The sequence below is a fragment of the Octopus bimaculoides genome, chromosome 26, assembly GCF_046866305.1.
Source record: "Octopus bimaculoides isolate indiv1 chromosome 26, ASM4686630v1, whole genome shotgun sequence".
Taxonomy (NCBI): domain Eukaryota; kingdom Metazoa; phylum Mollusca; class Cephalopoda; order Octopoda; family Octopodidae; genus Octopus; species Octopus bimaculoides.
Genome location: NC_142953.1, coordinates 20,895,176 through 20,914,557, shown reverse-complemented (window position 1 = coordinate 20,914,557; position 19,382 = coordinate 20,895,176). Strand labels below are relative to the sequence as shown.

The 19,382-nt window shown below is 39.9% G+C and overlaps 1 protein-coding gene across 8 annotated transcripts in view; it reads right to left on the bottom strand.

Moving 5' to 3' along the window:
• Positions 1-19,382, bottom strand: part of LOC106868957 (anoctamin-7) — a 313,520-nt gene that overhangs the window by 44,172 nt on the left and 249,966 nt on the right. For all 8 annotated transcript variants that reach the window (XR_016238494.1, XR_016238495.1, XM_089342450.1 and 5 more), the window contains 2 exons: positions 18,947-19,115; positions 1,042-1,207 (listed from right to left, as the gene is read on the bottom strand). Coding sequence is in view for 6 of the 8 variants with exons in the window: in XM_089342450.1 (XP_089198576.1) it covers positions 1,042-1,207; positions 18,947-19,115 (335 nt within the window). In the remaining 2 variants the exon portion in view is untranslated. The remainder of the gene's footprint in view (positions 1-1,041; positions 1,208-18,946; positions 19,116-19,382) is intronic.

Below are 19,382 nucleotides of genomic sequence, written 5' to 3'. Positions count from 1 at the left end.
TCATTTATTTGTTTACTTCATTTTTGCATCTGTTTTTCTATTTTCATTTGTTTTATGCAAATTAACAGGTGCAGGTTTGGTTGGGTGTTTAAAAAGCTTGTTTGGTTTCAATTCCACTGCATGGTACCATAGCATTCTCAAAATAGTATCACCATCAACAACCAAATTCTACCAATTAGCATCAGTTGACTCAAGATTATCAGCATAGGTGCAGGAGTAGCCGTGGGGTAAGAAGCTTGCTTACCAACCACATGGTTCCAGGTTCAGTCCAACTGCATGGCACCTTGGGCAGGTGTCTTTTACTATAGCCTCGGGCCAACCAAAGCCTTGTGAGTGGATATGGTAGACGGAAACTGAAAGAAGCCCATTGTACATATGTGTGTGTGTGTGTGTGTGTGTGTGTGTGTGTTTGTGTTTGTGTCTGCATTTGTCCCCCCAACATCGTTTGACAACCACTGATGGTGTGTTTAAGTCTCCATAACTTAGCAGTTCAGTAAAAGAGATCGATAGAATAAGTACTCGGCTTACAAAGAATAAGTCCTCAGGTTGATTTCTTCAACTAAAGGCGGTGCTCCAGCATGGCCGCAGTCAAATGACTGAAACAAGTAAACGAGTAAAAGAAAAGAATAGGTGCAGTTGTGGCTGTGTGGCAAAACACTCGCTTCCCAACCACATGGTTCTGTTTTCAGTCCCACTGCCTGGCACCTGGTGCAAGTGTCTTCTACTATAGCCTTAAGCCAACCAAAGCCTTGTGAGCGGATTTGGTAGACGGAAACTAAAAGAAGCCCATCGTGTATATATATATGTATGTGTGTGTGTGTGTGTGTATGTGTGTTTGTGTGTGTGTGTGTGTTTGTCCCTCCAGCATTGCTTGACAACCGATGTCTCTGTAACTTAGTGGTTCGGCAAAAGAGACCGATAGAATAAGTGCTAGGCTTACAAAGAATAAGTCCTGGGGTCGATTTACTTCACTAAATGCGGTGCTCCAGCATGGTCGCAATCAAATGACTAAAACAAGTAAAAAAATACAAGAATACTTACCCAACCACGCAAAATAAATGGCGACTTTTTCCCCAAAATAATATCGTATGTGGTCAAGGGGTTGATATTTATACCAGCAACCCCAGCGTGCCCAGTACTTGTACAGGATCTGTCTCATGTTTAGATTTTCAGGGTTGTAGGGTTCTGGTGGCATATGGTAAGGCCCCTGTCAAAGGAAAAGAAAAATCTATCTTGAAATTTTGAAATTTATAGATTTCCACATTGAGGAACAAAAATATCAAAACCAATAATATCAAGAGCACTCAGAGGGCACAGGCCTCTGTCATGGCAACACCAACGTCCTCTCAACGATTAGTCAGAGATGATTTTTAAAATGAGAATATCTGAAATAAACTCAACTGCTCTCACAAATGAGAATACTAAAAATGAACTTGGCTGCCCTCAAAAATCAAGTACAAAAAAAACAGAAAAATAATCCAGAATCCTTGTCTGGTACCAGATTGATCCAAAATCTCATCAGTTCATGCCAGTTACGAGGCCAAACATCCCTGAGAGTTTCATTCAAATCCATCCGGTAGTTCTTGAGATGTCTTGTCCACGGACAAACAAACATGACTGAAAACAATATCTTTCGCTAAGGTGGAGGTAATAAAAATAATGGCAACACGAATAATAATAATAATAATAATAATAAGAGCACTCAGAGAGCGCAAACCTCCACCAAGGCAACACCAGCGTCCTCTCAACGATTAGCCAGAGATGATTTTTAAAATGAGAATATCTGGAATAAACTCGACTGCTCTCACAAATGAGAATACTAAAAATGAACCCGACCGCTCTCAAAAATTAAGTGAAAAAAAAAACAGAAAAATAATCCAGAATCCTTGTCCAGTACTGGATCGATCCCAAAATCTAATCAATTTGTGCCAGTCACAAGACCAAACATTCCTGAAAGTTTCATCTGAATCCATCCAACAGTTCTTGAGATATCTTGTCCATGAACAAACAAACAAACAAACAAACAAACACGACTGAAAACAATACGTCCACCTTCACTAAGGCAAGGATAATAAAAATAATGACAGCAATAATAATAATAATAATAATAATAATAATAATTGTTTAATGTCTGCCTTCCCTGCTAGTATGGGCAGGACGGTTTCACAAGAGCCAACCAGGCAGAAGCCTGCACCAGACTTCTGTGACTGTTTTGGCAGGATTTTTACAGCTGGACGCCCTTCCCAACACCAACCACTTTACAGTGTGGACTGGATGCTCTTTAAGTGGCATCTGCACTGACAGGGTCACCAGGTACTTGCAAGACAAAAAAGAAAAAAACTTTCGAGAGGAGAGGGGGCATTTGAGGAGGTGATCTTGTGTCGGATGATCAAAAGTTGTAGTGAGACAGAAAGATGTATCTTGCTGTAGAGGAAGGACAAGGTTACCTGGCCGGGGTGGAGTGGGGCGAGACGCAATTTTGTTTTTTTGAAATGAAAGGTGAAGTTGACTTTGGTCAGATTTGAACTCAGAATGCAGTGAGCCGGAACAATTACAGCAAAGTGCTTTGTCTGACACACTGATTCTGCCAGCTTGCCACCTGGACAACAACAACAACAACAACGACAACGATAAGTATGATAAGAACAATAAGATAACACTTGGGTCTCTATGTGGTCACTTTGCCTACTAGAAATAACAGCCAAATATCTCGCTTAAATCATACCCAGCTGTCTTTTAAACAAATGGGGAGAATGTATTTTGATAATGTAGCCTTACATACCCGTCAAAAGTTGGGATGGTCATGGCTGAAGTACCCTTGATCATATGCCTACTAGGATATTGAGAAATAGCAGCCAAATCTCCTTCGAATCACTCTTGACCATTTTCCAAAAGAAGGACACAGATAATGTTGTCCTAACTACAGTATGAATAAGCATAGACGCCTCTGTGTGGCCACCTGCTTCACTAGAAATAGCAACCGAATCTCCCTTTAATAACCTTACTGGCTTAGTAAAACATGTGTTAGATGAGGTGGGCATCTGAGGCACACTGTGCCTATCAAGTCTACGGGATGGTCATGGATGAAATAACTTTGATCATGGACATGCTCAATCAGGCCTGACCTAGGGTTAAATATGTACAACAGCAACAACAAACATGAGTGGGTGAATGTGATAGACTTCAGATCCCAGACCCAGGCGTGAGTGGTTCAATTCCTGCCCTTGCTAATGTGTGACACTCCCGACTCTTCTAATATCTCATACTCTACCTAATGCTTGGTCCAGTCTCGCCTCAGTTAGTTTGGCTGTAAAACAGGAACACTACTAAACTACCATAATCGTCACTGCTGCCACCATCACCACCACCACCACCACCACCGCCATAACCGCAAATACTACCACTATGACAGTGATGATTATTATAGTGATGATGATGATGATGAGGAGGAGGAGGAGGAGGCGGCAGAGATTATAGTGGTGGTGGTAGTTGTCGTGATAATGACGGCAATGATGATGATGATGATGGTGATGATGATGATCACAGTGGTGGTGATATCAATGATGACAAGCTGCTGCTGATGATGATGATATGGATGATGACGATGACATGGATGATGATGATGATGATGATGATATTGATGATGATGATTATGACAATGATATTGTTGATGATGATGATGATGATAACAACAGATGGTGATGACGACAACATCGATGATGACAATGACGATGAGAGCAATGACAATAGCCCCCACTGTCATCATTATTATTATTATCATTATCGTCAGCAATCGACAGAGGGATTATCTGTTTCCTTATATAATAATAAACTATATTAATCATTGTAAATTCTCCAGGTAGATAATATTGATTTCATATGATTACCTGAGTCTATATACATACACACACATACATACACGCACACACACACACACGCATATGTATCTGTTTCTGTGTTCCTTGGCAGGATTAACTCCTCGTTCCTCCAACACAAATACTATAACGCCCTGACTTTTACAAACCAAATGAATTGTGCAAAGATTGGCACAGAACTTGTTTTACCAGTCAGACAAATTGAAGGTAGCAGAGTTTTGGGCTGAATTATATTGTTGTGGTTAGGGCAGTGGACTCGCGGTCATAGGATCGCTGTTTCGATTCCCAAACCGGGCATTGCGAGTGTTTATTGAGCAACAACACCTAAAGCTCCACGAGGCTCCAGCAGGGGGGTGGGGTGGCGAACCCTGCTGTACTCTTTCACCACAACTCTCTCTCATGCTTTCTTCCTGCTTCTGTTGTACTTGTATTTCAAAGGCCAGCCTTGTCACACTGTGTCACGCTGAATTTCCCCGAGAACTACATTAGGGGTACACGTGTCTGTGGAGTGCTCAGCCAGTTGCATGTTACTTTCACAAGCAAGCTGTTCCATTGATCGGATCAACTGGGACCCTCGTCGTCGTAACCGATGGAGTGTCATAAATATTGTTGTGAAGAATTGGAAGTTTTTGGATGCTTACAGTTCTTGCTCTTCAAGACAGACGAGAAGAGAACAACTTCCACGAAATATGGAATATGTTCAAAAATGAAGGATGGAAATTCTAACATTTAGAGTTCCGGTGTTTCAACAAAATTAGATGTCTTTTAGAGAATGGAATCTGGTGTCCCCCCTGGCCTTGCCAGCTCCTATCAAGCCTATCCAACCCAAGCCAGCATGAGAAACAGGCACTAAAGGATGATGATGATGATGTGATGATAATGATTGTGAGGAATGGAATGTCTAACACAGGCATGTGCAACCCCTTACAAGAACTGGGTCATATCAGGAATGGGTCATCATCAGGTGGATCGAATTACTAAAGAAATCCCAGTTAATTATTTGTTAAATATTCAGAGTCTCACAGACTACAGTTTGCCCACGGCTGGTCTAATATTCAGAGTTGTTCTGTTCTAACAGAAAATAAAGATATATCATTTATAGAATGTCAAATACCATATTTGATTCCATATAAGACATACTTTTTTTTATCCCCCCCCACCCAAATATCTCAAAGATCATTCCAGATTTTATTTGTGAAGTTGGGTCTATATTGCAGGCTTTAAAGAACTATTAAAAATGTTTTTCTTACATATGGCTCTCCATCAGTTACGACGACGAGGGTTCCAGTTGATCCAGTCCACAGAACAATCTAGTCATGGAATTAACTTGCAAGTGGCTGAGCACTCCACAGATATGTGTACTCTTAACACTTTCATTACCAACCTGGCTGAAACCGTTTCTGGCTTTGCAGTACAAATGTCTTGTTTTCATAAGTTCTAAATTAAAATCTTCCACCAAACTTTAGTCACAATTTATGTTCCTAATACTAGCTTAATGACAACTAAGTTATTTTACTAAATCCTTTGTGATATTTAAAGTAATTGAAAGAAACTCAGAGCATCTCAAAATGCAGTAACAAAAGGGTTAATTGCTCGAAATGTGAAGTAGATACACAGCCGACAACTGATGAAGAGTCGTTCTTTATGTTACTTGTCTTGCTTCCCATTTGTTTCTCTTGTTGTTCACAAAAAAAGTTTATCTTTGTATTTCATGTGGTTTCTTGTATTTTGGATTTCATGTTTTCATATTTCATGTTGTTTATGTTTTGTGACATCCTGTAGCCATATATGCATATATATATATATATATATATATATATATACACACACACATATATATATATATATATGTCAGAATGTACATACATGCATGTATATATGCCTATATATATATATTTCATTTATATTATTATATATGTATATATATGTGTGTGTGTGTGTGTGTGTGTGTGTGTGTGTGTGTGTGTATATACATATATATATATATATATATATATATATATATACACACATCTTTTTTCCTTATGAGGCTTTTTTCACGCTAACTACTTGATAAATTCTTATAAAGATTTTATCCTAACATTATATTACACACACATATATATATGTCAGTATGTACATATATGCATGTATATATGCCTATATATATATATTTCATTTATATTATTATATGTGTATTTATCAATCTATCTATATATATGTGTGTGTGTGTGTGTGTGCGTGTGTATATATTTATAAGCCTCAGCATGCACACATTCCACACGCAATTAAATATATTGTTTTTATCATGTTATGTTTTACTGATCAGATTGTAAACATTGCATCTTTGATCTTGCGTATGTGTGTGGGGTGGTGGTAGAGGGAATCAAACAAAAAAACAAAACTGCAACTCCTGCTACTTCTACTAATACTACTAGTTGTGTTCCATTAAATTAAGCTGAAGAAAATTTTCGAAAATGGAATGTAACTTAATGAAGATTAGATTACTCGTTTATTGTATTTTCCACAGAAATGGTAGAGATGCATTGTCTCAATCTGTCTCGATTCTGGAACTTCTTCAAGTGAAATGCAATTACAGTGACATTTCTGGTGCCATGGCTGATATTTGGATAAGTTCTGTTGTTGCTGGCTGAAGGAGAGAAATGCCATGAAATCTGATATTTCTGAAGATTATTTTTTAAAATAATCTTATTCTCCTGTCAAAATTAATTGAAACTCCTATGTCTCTCTCCCCTCCTATCTCTCTTTCAATTTACTTTTCTCTTCATATATGTGTGAGTGCATATACTCTTTACTCTTTTACTTGTTTCAGTCATTTGACTGCGGCCATACTGGAGCACTGCCTTTAGTTGAGCAAATCGACCCCACGACTCATTCTTTGTAAGCCTAGTACTTATTCTATCAGTCTCTTTTGCCGAACCGCTAAGTAGCTTGCTTACCAACCACATGGTTCCAGGTTCAGTCCCACTGCGTGGCAACTTGGACAAGTGTCTTCTACTATAGCCTGGGGCTGACCAAAGCTTTGTGAGTGGATTTGGTAGACGGAAACTGAAAGAAGCCTGTCGTATATATGTGTGTGTGTGTATGTTTGTGTGTCTGTGTTTGTCCCCCCAACATCGCCTGACAACCGATGCTGGTGTGTTTACGTCCCTGTAACATAGCAGTCCGGCAAAACAGACCGATAGAATAAGAATAAGTTCTGGGGTCGATTTGCTCGACTACAGGCGGTGCTCCAGCATGGCCACAGTCAAATGACTGAAACAAGTAAAAGAGTAAAGAGATATCGATATATATATATATATATATATATATATATATATATATATATATATATATCCTGTAAATAATAATAATAATGGTCTTTTACATAAGCTTAAAGCAATGACTAAGGAAAATAGTTTAATAAAGGGGCATATAAGCTCTTGACGGAAAAAAGAAAGTTTTCCTATCCGTGTTGGTGTCAAAGAATATATATATATATCATCATCATCATCATCATCGTTTAACGTCCGCTTTCCATGCTAGCATGGGTTGGACGATTTGACTGAGGACTGGTGAAACCGGATGGCAACACCAGGCTCCAGTCTGATTTGGCAGAGTTTCTACAGCTGGATGCCCTTCCTAACGCCAACCACTCAGAGAGTGTAGTGGGTGCTTTTACGTGTCACCCGCACGAAAACGGCCACGCTCGAAATGGTGTCTTTTATGTGCCACCCGCACAAGCCAGTCCAGGGGCACTGGCAACGATCTCGCTCGAAAATCCTACAGGAGCCAGTCAGGCGGTACTGGCAACGGCCACGCTCAAAATGGTGCATCTCATGTGCCACCCGCACAAGAACCAGTCCAGGGGCACTGGCAACGATCTTACTTGGCTTGCCGGGTCTTCTCACGCACAGCACATTTCCAAAGGTCTCGGTCAGTAGTCATCGCCTCGGTGAGGCCCAATGTACGAAGGTCTTGCCTCACCACCTCAGCCCAGGTCTTCCTGGGCCTACCTCTTCCACGGGTTCCCTCAACTGTTAGGGTGTGGCACTTTTTCACGCAGCTATCCTCCTCCATTCTCACCACATGTCCATACCAGCGCAATCGTCTCTCTTGCACGCCACAACTGATGCTTCTAATGTTCAGCTTTTCTCTCAAGATACTTACACTCTGACGGGTATTCACATTGACATTACACATCCAACGGAGCATACTGGCTTCATTCCTTGCGAGCTTACGTATGTCCTCAGCAGTTACAGCCCATGTTTCACTGCCATGTAGCATGGTTGTTCGTACGCATGCGTCATACAGTCTGCCTTTTACTCTGAGTGAGAGTCCCTTTGTCGCCAGCAGGGGTAAGAGCTCTCTAAACTTTGCCCAGGCTATTCTTATTCTAGCAGCTACACTTTCAGCGCACCCACCCCCACTACTAACTTGGTCGCCCAGATAGCGGAAGCTATCGACTACCTCTAGTTTTTCACCCTGGAATGAGATAGAAGTTGTTTCCAGTCTTTATTGCACCTGAACATCTGCCACAAACAAAAACTAACTTGCTAGTTAACCTGCCTTTGATGTTGCTGCATCTCTTATGTGTCCATAGCTTGCACCGGGTACATCTTATAGAGTTACTACCTACTCCTTTTCTACATACTGAGCAGGGCTATCTACCTGAAGGGGTTTGTGTTTTATCTACTTTCCTACTTATTAGGATTTTGGTTTTAGCTAGGTTGACTCTAAGGCCCTTCAATTCTAGACCTTGCTTCCACACCTGAAACTTCTCCTCTAGTTCTGATAGTGACTCCGCAATTAGGGCAAGGTCATCAGCATAGAGGAGCTCCCAGGGGCAACCTGTCTTGAACTCCTCTGTGATTGCCTGGAGGACTATGATAAATAAGAGGGGGCTGAGGACGGAACCTTGGTGGACCCCTACTTCTACCCGGAATTCATTGCTGTACTCATTTCCAACCCTCACCTCACTGGCAGCATCTCTGTACATGGCTCGCACAGCTTTCACTAACCATTCTTCTATCCCAAGTTTCCTCATTGACCACCAGATAAGGGATCGGGGGACCCTGTCAAAGGCTTTCTCCATGTCAACGAAAGCCAGGTACAGAGGTTTATCCTTAGCTAGGTATTTCTCCTGCAACTGTCTCACTAGAAATAAGGCATCAGTAGTGCTTTTACCTGGCACGAACCCAAACTGCATCTCATCTAAATTGATTCGCTCCCTAATTAGTTGGGCTATGACCCTCTCTGTAACTTTCATAACCTGATCTAACAGCTTGATGCCTCTGTAATTATTTGTATCTAAAGCGTCACCTTTACCTTTGTAGCAGTTGACTATGATGCTGCTACACCAGTCATTGGGTATGACTCCTTCGTGTATCACCTGGTTCGTAATACGGGTGACTAGGCTATAGCCAACACTGCCAGATATTTTGAGCATCTCTGCAGTGATTCCTGATGGGCCGGGGGCTTTCCCGGTCTTCATACTCTTAATTGCTTTATCTACCCTGGTACTATCAACTCGGATAGCTGGTCCCTCTATTGGGTCGACATACGGCAGGCTCTCTTTCTCCCATTCATTCTCTTTATTAAGCAATCTATCGTAGTGGCATCTCCAGACCTCTTCCTTTGCATCCTCATTTAATGCAAGCGTACCATCATCCATGCGAACACATTTCTCTCCTACAACATCACTATTCTCTCTCCTACACTGTCTTGCAACACGAAATACCTCGAGTCTTTGGTCCTCACGGCGCAGAACATTGGCAAATCTTTCCTTATCTGCTTCCCCTCTGGCTAAATAAACCTGTCGCCTAGCCTCCCTTCTGGCACATTGGTACAATTCCCTGCTACCACCGTTCTTCCAGTCCTTCCAAGCCTGTTTTTTTTGTCTAATAGCCCTGTCTACCTCCTTGTTCCACCACCACGTTACTCTGGGTCGGGAGGGGACCTTACACCACCCACAAATCTGGTCGGTGGCTTTCAACAGGTTGTCCCGCAGAAATCTCCAATTGTCTTCCACGTTGTATGATGCTATATCCCCTTCTATTTCGTTAAATGCTTCAAGTAACTTGTCTCTAAGTCTCTGTCCGTTTGCAGGGTCTTTAAGCTTCCACACCCTTCTCCTCCAAGCCTGTCTAATTCTGGGCACCCATTTTGCCTTGATCCCCAAGTCGCTAACTACTAATCTATGTTGTGGGGTACATTCTTCACCAGGGTAGGTTTTGGCATTTATAAGCCGCCCTCTTTCCCTATTTCTGGCGAGGATGTAGTCGATTTGGCTAGAGTGTCTGCCGGAGCGGTAGGTGACTAGGTGACTGGCAGGTTTCCTGAAGTTGGTATTGCAGACCATAAGATCGGTTGCATCACAGAACTCCAGCAGTCTGGTTCCCTCCTCGTTGCAGGAACGGAAGCCATAGCCTCCATGTATGCCATGGAAGCCTCCAGCACGACGTCCGACATGACCGTTGAAGTCTCCAGCCACAAAGAGAAGGTCCCTGTCACTCGTCGACGAGGTAGTTTGCAAGAGGGTGTCATAGAATTGGTCTTTCAGACCATCTGGTAGCCCCGGTTGAGGTGCATAGGCTGAGATGACAGTAGCTAATCTATGATGAAGCACTAGTCTGATCTTAAGTACTCTGTCACTTACTCTAACGACCTCGATTACCTTATCCACCCATTTCTCCGCTAGAAGTATTCCTACGCCCCCGACCCCGTCAGTGTTCCCTGCCCAGAAAATCTTGTACCTGTGTTCTTTGCCTGTGAGGAACCTCGCAGAACCTCCTCTCCATCTTACTTCCTGGATGCAGCACAAATCTACGCGTCTCCGTTCAAGCATCTCAACAATTTCACCAGATCTACCTTTCAGCGTGCCGACGTTGAGAGTGCCAATCCTAACAGTATGGGTGTTGGGGGTGTGGGCCTGTAGCCTGGGAAGAGGAAAAGCAGTGTCGTGTACCTGAAAAGAAAACTTGCAATTGGAAGAATTCATAAGCAAAACAGTACCTACAACCTGCAAACATTTCTCAAACTTAATGCGCTACCCAAAGGTAGGGGAGAGGATGGCCAAGGCCACTAGATGGGTTCCGGGAGACAGCCGAGGATGACAGGATGACAGAGGAATGAACTTCCGGTGGAGGGGGTGGGAGGGCGGGTTACCGTCAGCGAGTAGATAGGGCTCTTAATTGTAGATTTTAAATATTTGAGAGACAACAATGCATAAATCGTAATTTTTAAAAGAGCAATGAATTCTAGGTGAATAGAATATAACGTAGCATGAATTTAGGAAGCTTAGAAAATGAATAAGTATGAATTTAAGACAACAACTGAATTCAATTGAATTTCATGGAGAGAAACAAGATAAATAATAGAGGGCAAACTAAAGCGCGAAGGTATGAGATGTTTGAGGCCGTAGATAAATAAAAATCTCTATCTTATCTGCATCTTGGAGACTTCGTCGTAGTATGTCAGCGGAGAGAAGGGATTGAGATAATTTAGAATGGATTTCTCATTTATATATAGCCAGAACCTGAAGACCTTAAGGAAAAACTACGAGAGAGAGAGAGAGAGAGAGAGAGAGAGAGAGAGGATGGAGGGGTAGACAGAGGCATGGCGGGAGAAAAGATCATCATCATCATCATCATATATATATATATATATATATATATAAAGAGAGAGAGAGAGGGGGGACCAGTCAAGCAGCACATCACGCTGTAATTCTTGGGCTGAGAAATCAACACTTAAAAGCCATAATTTTAAGGAGCGATAAGAATTAGAATTTTTGAATAAAGGAAAATGGGTAGGGGTGGGTATGTCAGCGAGTAGATAGGGCTCTTAATTGTAGATTTTAAATATTTGAGAGACAACAATGCATAAATCGTAATTTTTAAAAGAGCAATGAATTCTAGGTGAATAGAATATAACGTAGCATGAATTTAGGAAGCTTAGAAAATGAATAAGTATGAATTTAAGACAACAACTGAATTCAATTGAATTTCATGGAGAGAAACAAGATAAATAATAGAGGGCAAACTAAAGCGCGAAGGTATGAGATGTTTGAGGCCGTAGATAAATAAAAATCTCTATCTTATCTGCATCTTGGAGACTTCGTCGTAGTATGTCAGCGGAGAGAAGGGATTGAGATAATTTAGAATGGATTTCTCATTTATATATAGCCAGAACCTGAAGACCTTAAGGAAAAAAACTACGAGAGAGAGAGAGAGAGAGAGAGAGAGGATGGAGGGGTAGACAGAGGCATGGCGGGAGAAAAGATCATCATCATCATCATCATATATATATATATATATATATATATATATATATATATAAATATATATAAAGAGAGAGAGAGAGGGGGGACCAGTCAAGCAGCACATCACGCTGTAATTCTTGGGCTGAGAAATCAACACTTAAAAGCCATAATTTTAAGGAGCGATAAGAATTTTTGAATAAAGGAAAATGGGCAGGGGTGGGTATGTCAGCGACTAGATAGGGCTCTTAATTGTAGATTTTAAATATTTGAGAGACAACAATGCATAAATCGTAATTTTTATATATATACATATATATATATATATATATATAGAGAGAGAGAGAGGGGGGGGACCAGTCAAGCAGCACATCACGCTGTAATTATATAAAAAGGTACCATTCGAGCTTGATCATTACCAGGATGCCCTTCCTGGCACTTGTGCCGGTGGCACATGAAAGGATATACGAGCGAGGTCGTTGCCAGTGCCACTGGACTGGCTCCTGTGCAGGTGGTACGTAAAAAACACCATTTGAGCTTGGCCGTTGCCAGTTCCGCCTGACTGGCCTTCGTGCGGGTGACACGTAAAAGCACCCACTACACTCTCGGAGTGGTTGGCGTTAGGAAGGGCATCCAGCTGTAGAAACTCTGCCAGATCAGATTGGAGCCTGGTGCAGCCATCTGGTTCACCAATCCTCAGTCAAATCGTCCAACCCATGCTAGCATGGAAAGCGACGTTAAATGATGATGATGATGATGATGTGTGTGTGTGTGTGTGCGTGTGCGTGCGTGTAATTATTTCAGGGGTTGAAAGTGAGGGGAATGAACAGAAAAGATTTGTTCTTATGTAAAGGGTGTTACATACCTAATCTATAAATCAATCTACATAATTATATGTTTTGTATTAATCATTACCTATATAGTTTACTAGCAGTATAACCCGACCTTGTCCGGGTGTGACTTATTATGCCATCTACGAAAAGTCTTGCTAGCTGAAAATCAACTAAAAAAGAAAGCCTTACAACGAAAAAACCCTTATGATGTAAATATATTCATAATTCAAAAGACGATGAAATTAATAGGGAAAGTCTGAAGGCTGTTTTGCGTAAAATTATTAAGCATATGTAAATTTCATCCGTGTAATTGGCTATAGAAATGCTTGTGCAAAACAACTTTTTGCGCTGCCCTGATTATACATAGCAGGGTAATCCCTTTTCACAGGAGCTAGGATGGCAATTTGTGATGAAGCAATTGCTGGCGATCTGTTGCTAAACAGTTTTGCCAGAATTCTATCAGATTGGGCAGAAGGTGTTGATGCACCATTTTGCATTATGTTCAAAGTAGCTACTGGAATGTGGTGAATTGCTGCAGTCTGTGGCTGTCATTTTAAACCGGTCGCTGTCTTTCCCCAGCAAACTCTCTTCTTTGGAGGCATAATCTATGTATATATTAAACAGAACAACAAAAGTTATAATAGATGGCAGGGTCGGTACTTTTCACATATCTGTAATTTTTCAGATTAACACCTGCACGATTACCCAACCCTAATCCTAAACCTAATCCTAACACTAACCCTAAACCCTAACCCTGACCCTAAAAAACGTAACCATAACATTAATCCTAAACCCTAACCCTGACCCTAAAACCCTAACCCTAACACCCTAGTGAAAATCGTGGTAAATTTACAAAACATTGATGAACATGAGTTATATTTTACTGAATGATTGTGTACTTGCACGTGTATGCTTTTGAGAGAGCGAGAGAGGAAGAGGTAGAGAGGGGGAGAGAAAGGAATAGGGGTAGTTAAAAGTTTTCTTATGACTGCTTCTCTTCACTGCCTATTACTTCATTAGAAATCTAAGGATGCACATAAGCACATAATAGAGAAAAATGAAACAAATATGGACGACTTGCTCCGAAACACCACCGAGTGGGGAAGACTTCTCAAAAATAACCTGCAGTTGTTTCCTTCAAAATTCCTACATGCTTGAAATGTACATACATCAAGGTACATTTGTACAAAATTTCATGAAAAAATATTCATTTTCCTGGAAGTTAAGAGGAATTTAAGTGGAATTTCCGAATATTGTACCCCACCCCCTTCCAAAACACTTTCACCGAAAATTTTTGTATATTTGGAATCTACATAATAAATAATATATGCATAGAAAATTTCATTAAAAAATATTCATTTTTATGAAAGTTATGACCTTCCAAAGTTGGGGGATACAACTCTAGTTATGCCATCGATGTTTTGTAAATATACCACGATGTGAATGATTGTTTACTTGCACGTGTATACATTTGAGAGAACGAGAGAGGAAGAGGGGGAGAAATGAATAGAGATTGAGAGCAATGTGTATGTTGTTGTCACAGGTCATGTATGTGTGGTTGTGTGTGTTTTTACGTATCTATGTTATGAAAAATAGGTAAAGAACACTGAGATGAAAGTTTAATCTATGACGTTGAATGTATCACTTTCTCTCTCTCTCTCTCCCTCTTTTACTCTTATTCTCTATATTTTTATGTTGAGCGCGTGTGTAAGAATGGCGTTCCAGGTAGAAGGGATGAAATATAAAAGTTGCTAGAAACAACAGCCAAATCTCCCTTAAATCACACAAAGTAAACGGAATTTTAAAAATCTAATTACTGCACTGGAAAGTTCACATCGAGAAAATTCCATTGATGTAAAAATTTTTACGAAAAAGTGGAAAATGTGGATTTCTATAAACATTCAAAAAGGCTTCACACAAACACACAACTTCAGATTTATATATTAAGATTACTTGCTGGCCACTGGATAACATCCTATATAGATTTTGTCCTGCTGTTTTCTGTGGCATGGCTTTTAACGGTTGGATGCCCTTTTTAATGCTGGTCACTTTACAACACGTACTGGGAGGCTTTGCCAAGCCACCAGTTCTGGTGAGGTCAACATACACCTTGCAAGATTATGTGACCTGAAATGAGGAGTCAAACTGAGAAAGGGCCAGAGCAGAACAGGTTTCTTGCTGTAGAGGACCTTTTTATATATCACGCGATCACATGATCAACCAAGGTATTGGATGTTGTTATACATCACTGGTCACAGTGCGCTTTGCATTATTTTAGCTTTTGAATGATGCCAGCCTGCTGGATATAGCAGGGTTACCCATTGACAGCCGAGTGGACTGGGACGACGTGGAATGAAGTGTCTTGCTCAAGAACACAATGTGCAATTTGGTCTGAGAATCAAATCTGCGATCTGGCGATTGGGAGTGAAACACCCTAAGCACTATACAATGCATGCATATGTATGCACATAAACACACGTATGCATGCACACACACCCATGCACATGCATGCACACACACACACATATACACACACACATACACATGCATATACACACATACACATGCACACACACATGCATGCCACACACACATGTATGCACACACATGCACACATAGATATATACACATATATGATGGGCTTCTTTCAGTTTCCATCTCCCAAATCCACTCACAAGGCTTTGATTAGCCCAAGGCTATAGTAGAGGATACTTGCCTAAGTTGCCATGCAGTGGGACTGAACCAGAACCATGTGGTTGGGAAGCAAGCTTCTTACCACACACCGACTCCTGCACCTATATATATATATATATATATATATATATATATATATATACAGCAGGCTTTTTTCAGTTTCCATCGACCAAGTCCATTCACAAGTCTTTGATTGGCCTGAGGTTGTAGTAGAAGACACTTGTTTAAGGTGCTATGCAGTGGGACTGAACCCAAAACCATATGGTTCAGAAGCAAGCCTCTTGCCACACAGCCATGCCTGGCCTTATATAAATTTTGGGTCAAATCAAAATTGCCAACCAGCCACCAAAGAAACACCAAGTTGGATTTTGAGGACAGGAACACAACAAAATGTGGATTGAAAACATCTAATAATTGTAGCCTAATGAAATTTGATAAAGTGGTAAAACAGCTGCATGAGAATTTGTGCTACAATTAGCTAAAATAACAAAAGGTGCCAAATTCTTTAAAATGGTTGTTTAATTCTGATGGAACATTTTCTGGAAGAAAATGCAAAAGAAAACCCTTTATGTCAAGAAGAGTGAAAAAAAAATAACCAAACAAAAAAAAAATGCAAAAAAAATATATTGTTAATAGATTCAAAACATCTAAAAATCGAATTACATCATTTTTATGCTTTAATGCATTGGGTGATGGTTTTTCTCTCTCTAAGCTGTGGAACAAAGTGACACAATGCTTCTTACACTGATGCAGAGATAAACACGGACAGAGCAAACATTCACACACACACACACATACAGACTAGTTTTTTTGCTGCTAGTATTTTGATGATTGTTTAGATTATATTTCTGTTTGTCTTTTATTGATGTTATCATCATTATAAATGTATTTTCATTGATTTACACAACATTGATTTGGTCCGTGACTCACTGAGCCAATCTACGGTACAGCCAAGGGACAATTACAAGTGTGTGTGTGTATTTGTGTGCATGTGTGTGCGTGTGTATGTTTGTATGAAATCTGTTTTTAGAGAATGTGTGTATAAAGCATGTGTGCAAATGATGTGTGTGTGTGTGTGTGTGTGTGTGTGTGTGTGTGCATGCGTACATGTGTGTGTGTATTTGCATGTTAGTATAAAATCTGGTTTTAGAGCATGTGTGTATAAACCATGTGTGTAAAATATATGTGTGTGTGTGTGTGTGTGTGTGTGTTTGTAAATGTTTGCTTTGTCTATGTTTATCTCTGCATCAGTGTGTGTGTGTATGTGTGTGTGTATTCAGGTGTGTCTTAGTTTTTCACAGTAGATTGGTTCTAAAAGTCACTATAAAAATCAAAATAATGTAAAGTGATGGGAATACATTTTTAATGACATAATCAACAACAACAACAATAACAATAATAATAATAATAATAATAATAATAATAATAATAATAATAATAACAAGAACACTCTGAGAGCACAAACCTCCGCCAAGACAACACCAACATCCTCTCAACGAGATGATTTTTAAAATGAGAATATCTGAAATAAACTTGACTGCTTTCACAAACGAGAATACTAAAAATGAATGTGACCGCACTCAAAAATTAAATAAAAAAACAGGAAAAATAATCCAGAATCCTTGTTCAGTGCTGGATTGATCCCAAAATCTAATCAGTTTGTGCCATTCATGCAGCCAAACATCCCTGAAAGTTTCATCCGAATCCATCCAGCATTTCTTGAGCATGGACAAACAAACATGATTGAAAACAATACCTTTGCCTTCAGTAAGGTGGAGGTAGTAATAATAATAATAATAATAATAATAATTTCAAATTTTGGTACAAGGCCAGCAATTTTGTGGGAGGGGATAAATCAATTACATCAACTCCAGGACTCAACTGGTACGTGCACCTCTGGTACATATAAGTACCAGACTTCATAAAAAACAAGTACAACTGAGTTTGATTTATTCAACTTAGAACCCTTCAAGGTGGTGTCCCAGCATGGCCGTAATCTAATGATTGAAACAAGTAAAAGGCAAAAACTAATTCTAGTGCTGCTTTAGTATTTGGTTAACTTCATTTTTGTAGAAGTGAAATGAGAGTAAAATTAGAAGAAAATGGAAAATTTTAATGGAAACAACAAAATGGTTTTTCTAATGATAAATAAAGTATAGAATGGTAAGCATGGTTAAGAAGTTTGCTTCTATCTGAAGTTCTTCCAAAAACATAAGCGTAGGAGTGGCTGTGTGGTAAGTGGCTTGCTTACGAACCACATGGTTCCGGGTTCAGTCCTACTGTGTGGCACCTTGGGCAAGTGTCTTCTACTATAGCCTCGGGCCGACCAAAGCCTTGTGAGTGGATTTGGTAGAGGGAAACTGAAAGAATCCCGTCGTATATATGTATGTATATATATATATATATATATATATATATACAAGAAATGAGGGCAGGGAATCGTCAATTAATAATAGAATTAATAATTAACAATTTTGCCAAGTAGTTCAGTATGAAAAAAACCTTTATCGGTAAGACCATTTATCATCATAAATATAAGGGATTAGCAATTGAGTTGCTTCTCCAACATACTGAAAATTTAGAAATAGCAGTCAAAGAACTACTGATTCTAAACTACAAATTTTTCTCTAAAACGGATGGCGATATTTATGGCTATGTGTGCCATAAATATCGCCATCCGTTTTAGAGAAAAATTTGTAGTTTAGAATCAGTAGTTCTTTGACTGCTATTTCTAAATTTTCAGTATATATATATATATATATATAATATATATATGTATATGTGTATGTGTGCATATGTTTGTGTGTCTGTGTTTGTCCACCCAACATCGCTTGACAACTGATGCTGGTGTGTTTAGATCCCTGTAACTTAGCGGTTCAGCAAAAGAGACTGATAGAATAAGTACTAGGCTTACAAAGAATAAGTCCTGGAGTCGATTTGCTCGACTAAAGTCGGTGCTCCAGCATGGCTGCAGTCAAATGACTGAAACAAGTAAAAGAGAGTAAAGAGTAATTGTTTTGGATGAATTGTGAAAAGAAAAAGGAAACAATTAGCACCAAGGGCTTTAAAGAATCTTCCAAACAGGGAATTATTTTAAATAAATTGCAAAAAGAATTATTCCAAGAAATTTAAAGAATCTTTGAAACAAGGAGTAACTTTGAATGTGTTGTGAAAAATATTAATCAGAGGAACTTTGAAGAATCTTCCAAACAGGAAATCGTTTTGAATGAGTTGTGAAAAAAATAATTCCAAGAACTTTGAAGAATCTTCCAGACACACAGAGAATAATTTTGGTTGGTTGTACTCACATCGTGCAAGGGGAATGCGTCGGAGATAATCTTCTCATCAATCATTCTCTCAATGCCGATTTCTGCCTTTTTTCGCCGACCATAAACGGTGGTGGAGAGAATCTCCCAGACAGCCGCACTGCGCTGGGTGCTAGTGAAGAAGTTGAGGTGGTCATCACTTCCCAGGAACCTGAAGAGCAAAGAGAAACCTGGTACTTGAAAGGGTTTCCATCAAAACATCACACATAAAACACACTCACACATACACACACTCACACACATACACACAGAGTCATCACACAAATATACATGCTAATCTCACATGCGCACACATATACACACATGTACATGCACATCTGTGCACTCCTGTACACATACACATTCATGTGCACACACATGCATGCACACATGTATAACTTCACCCTCATGCACACACATGCACATACATGACCTTTAG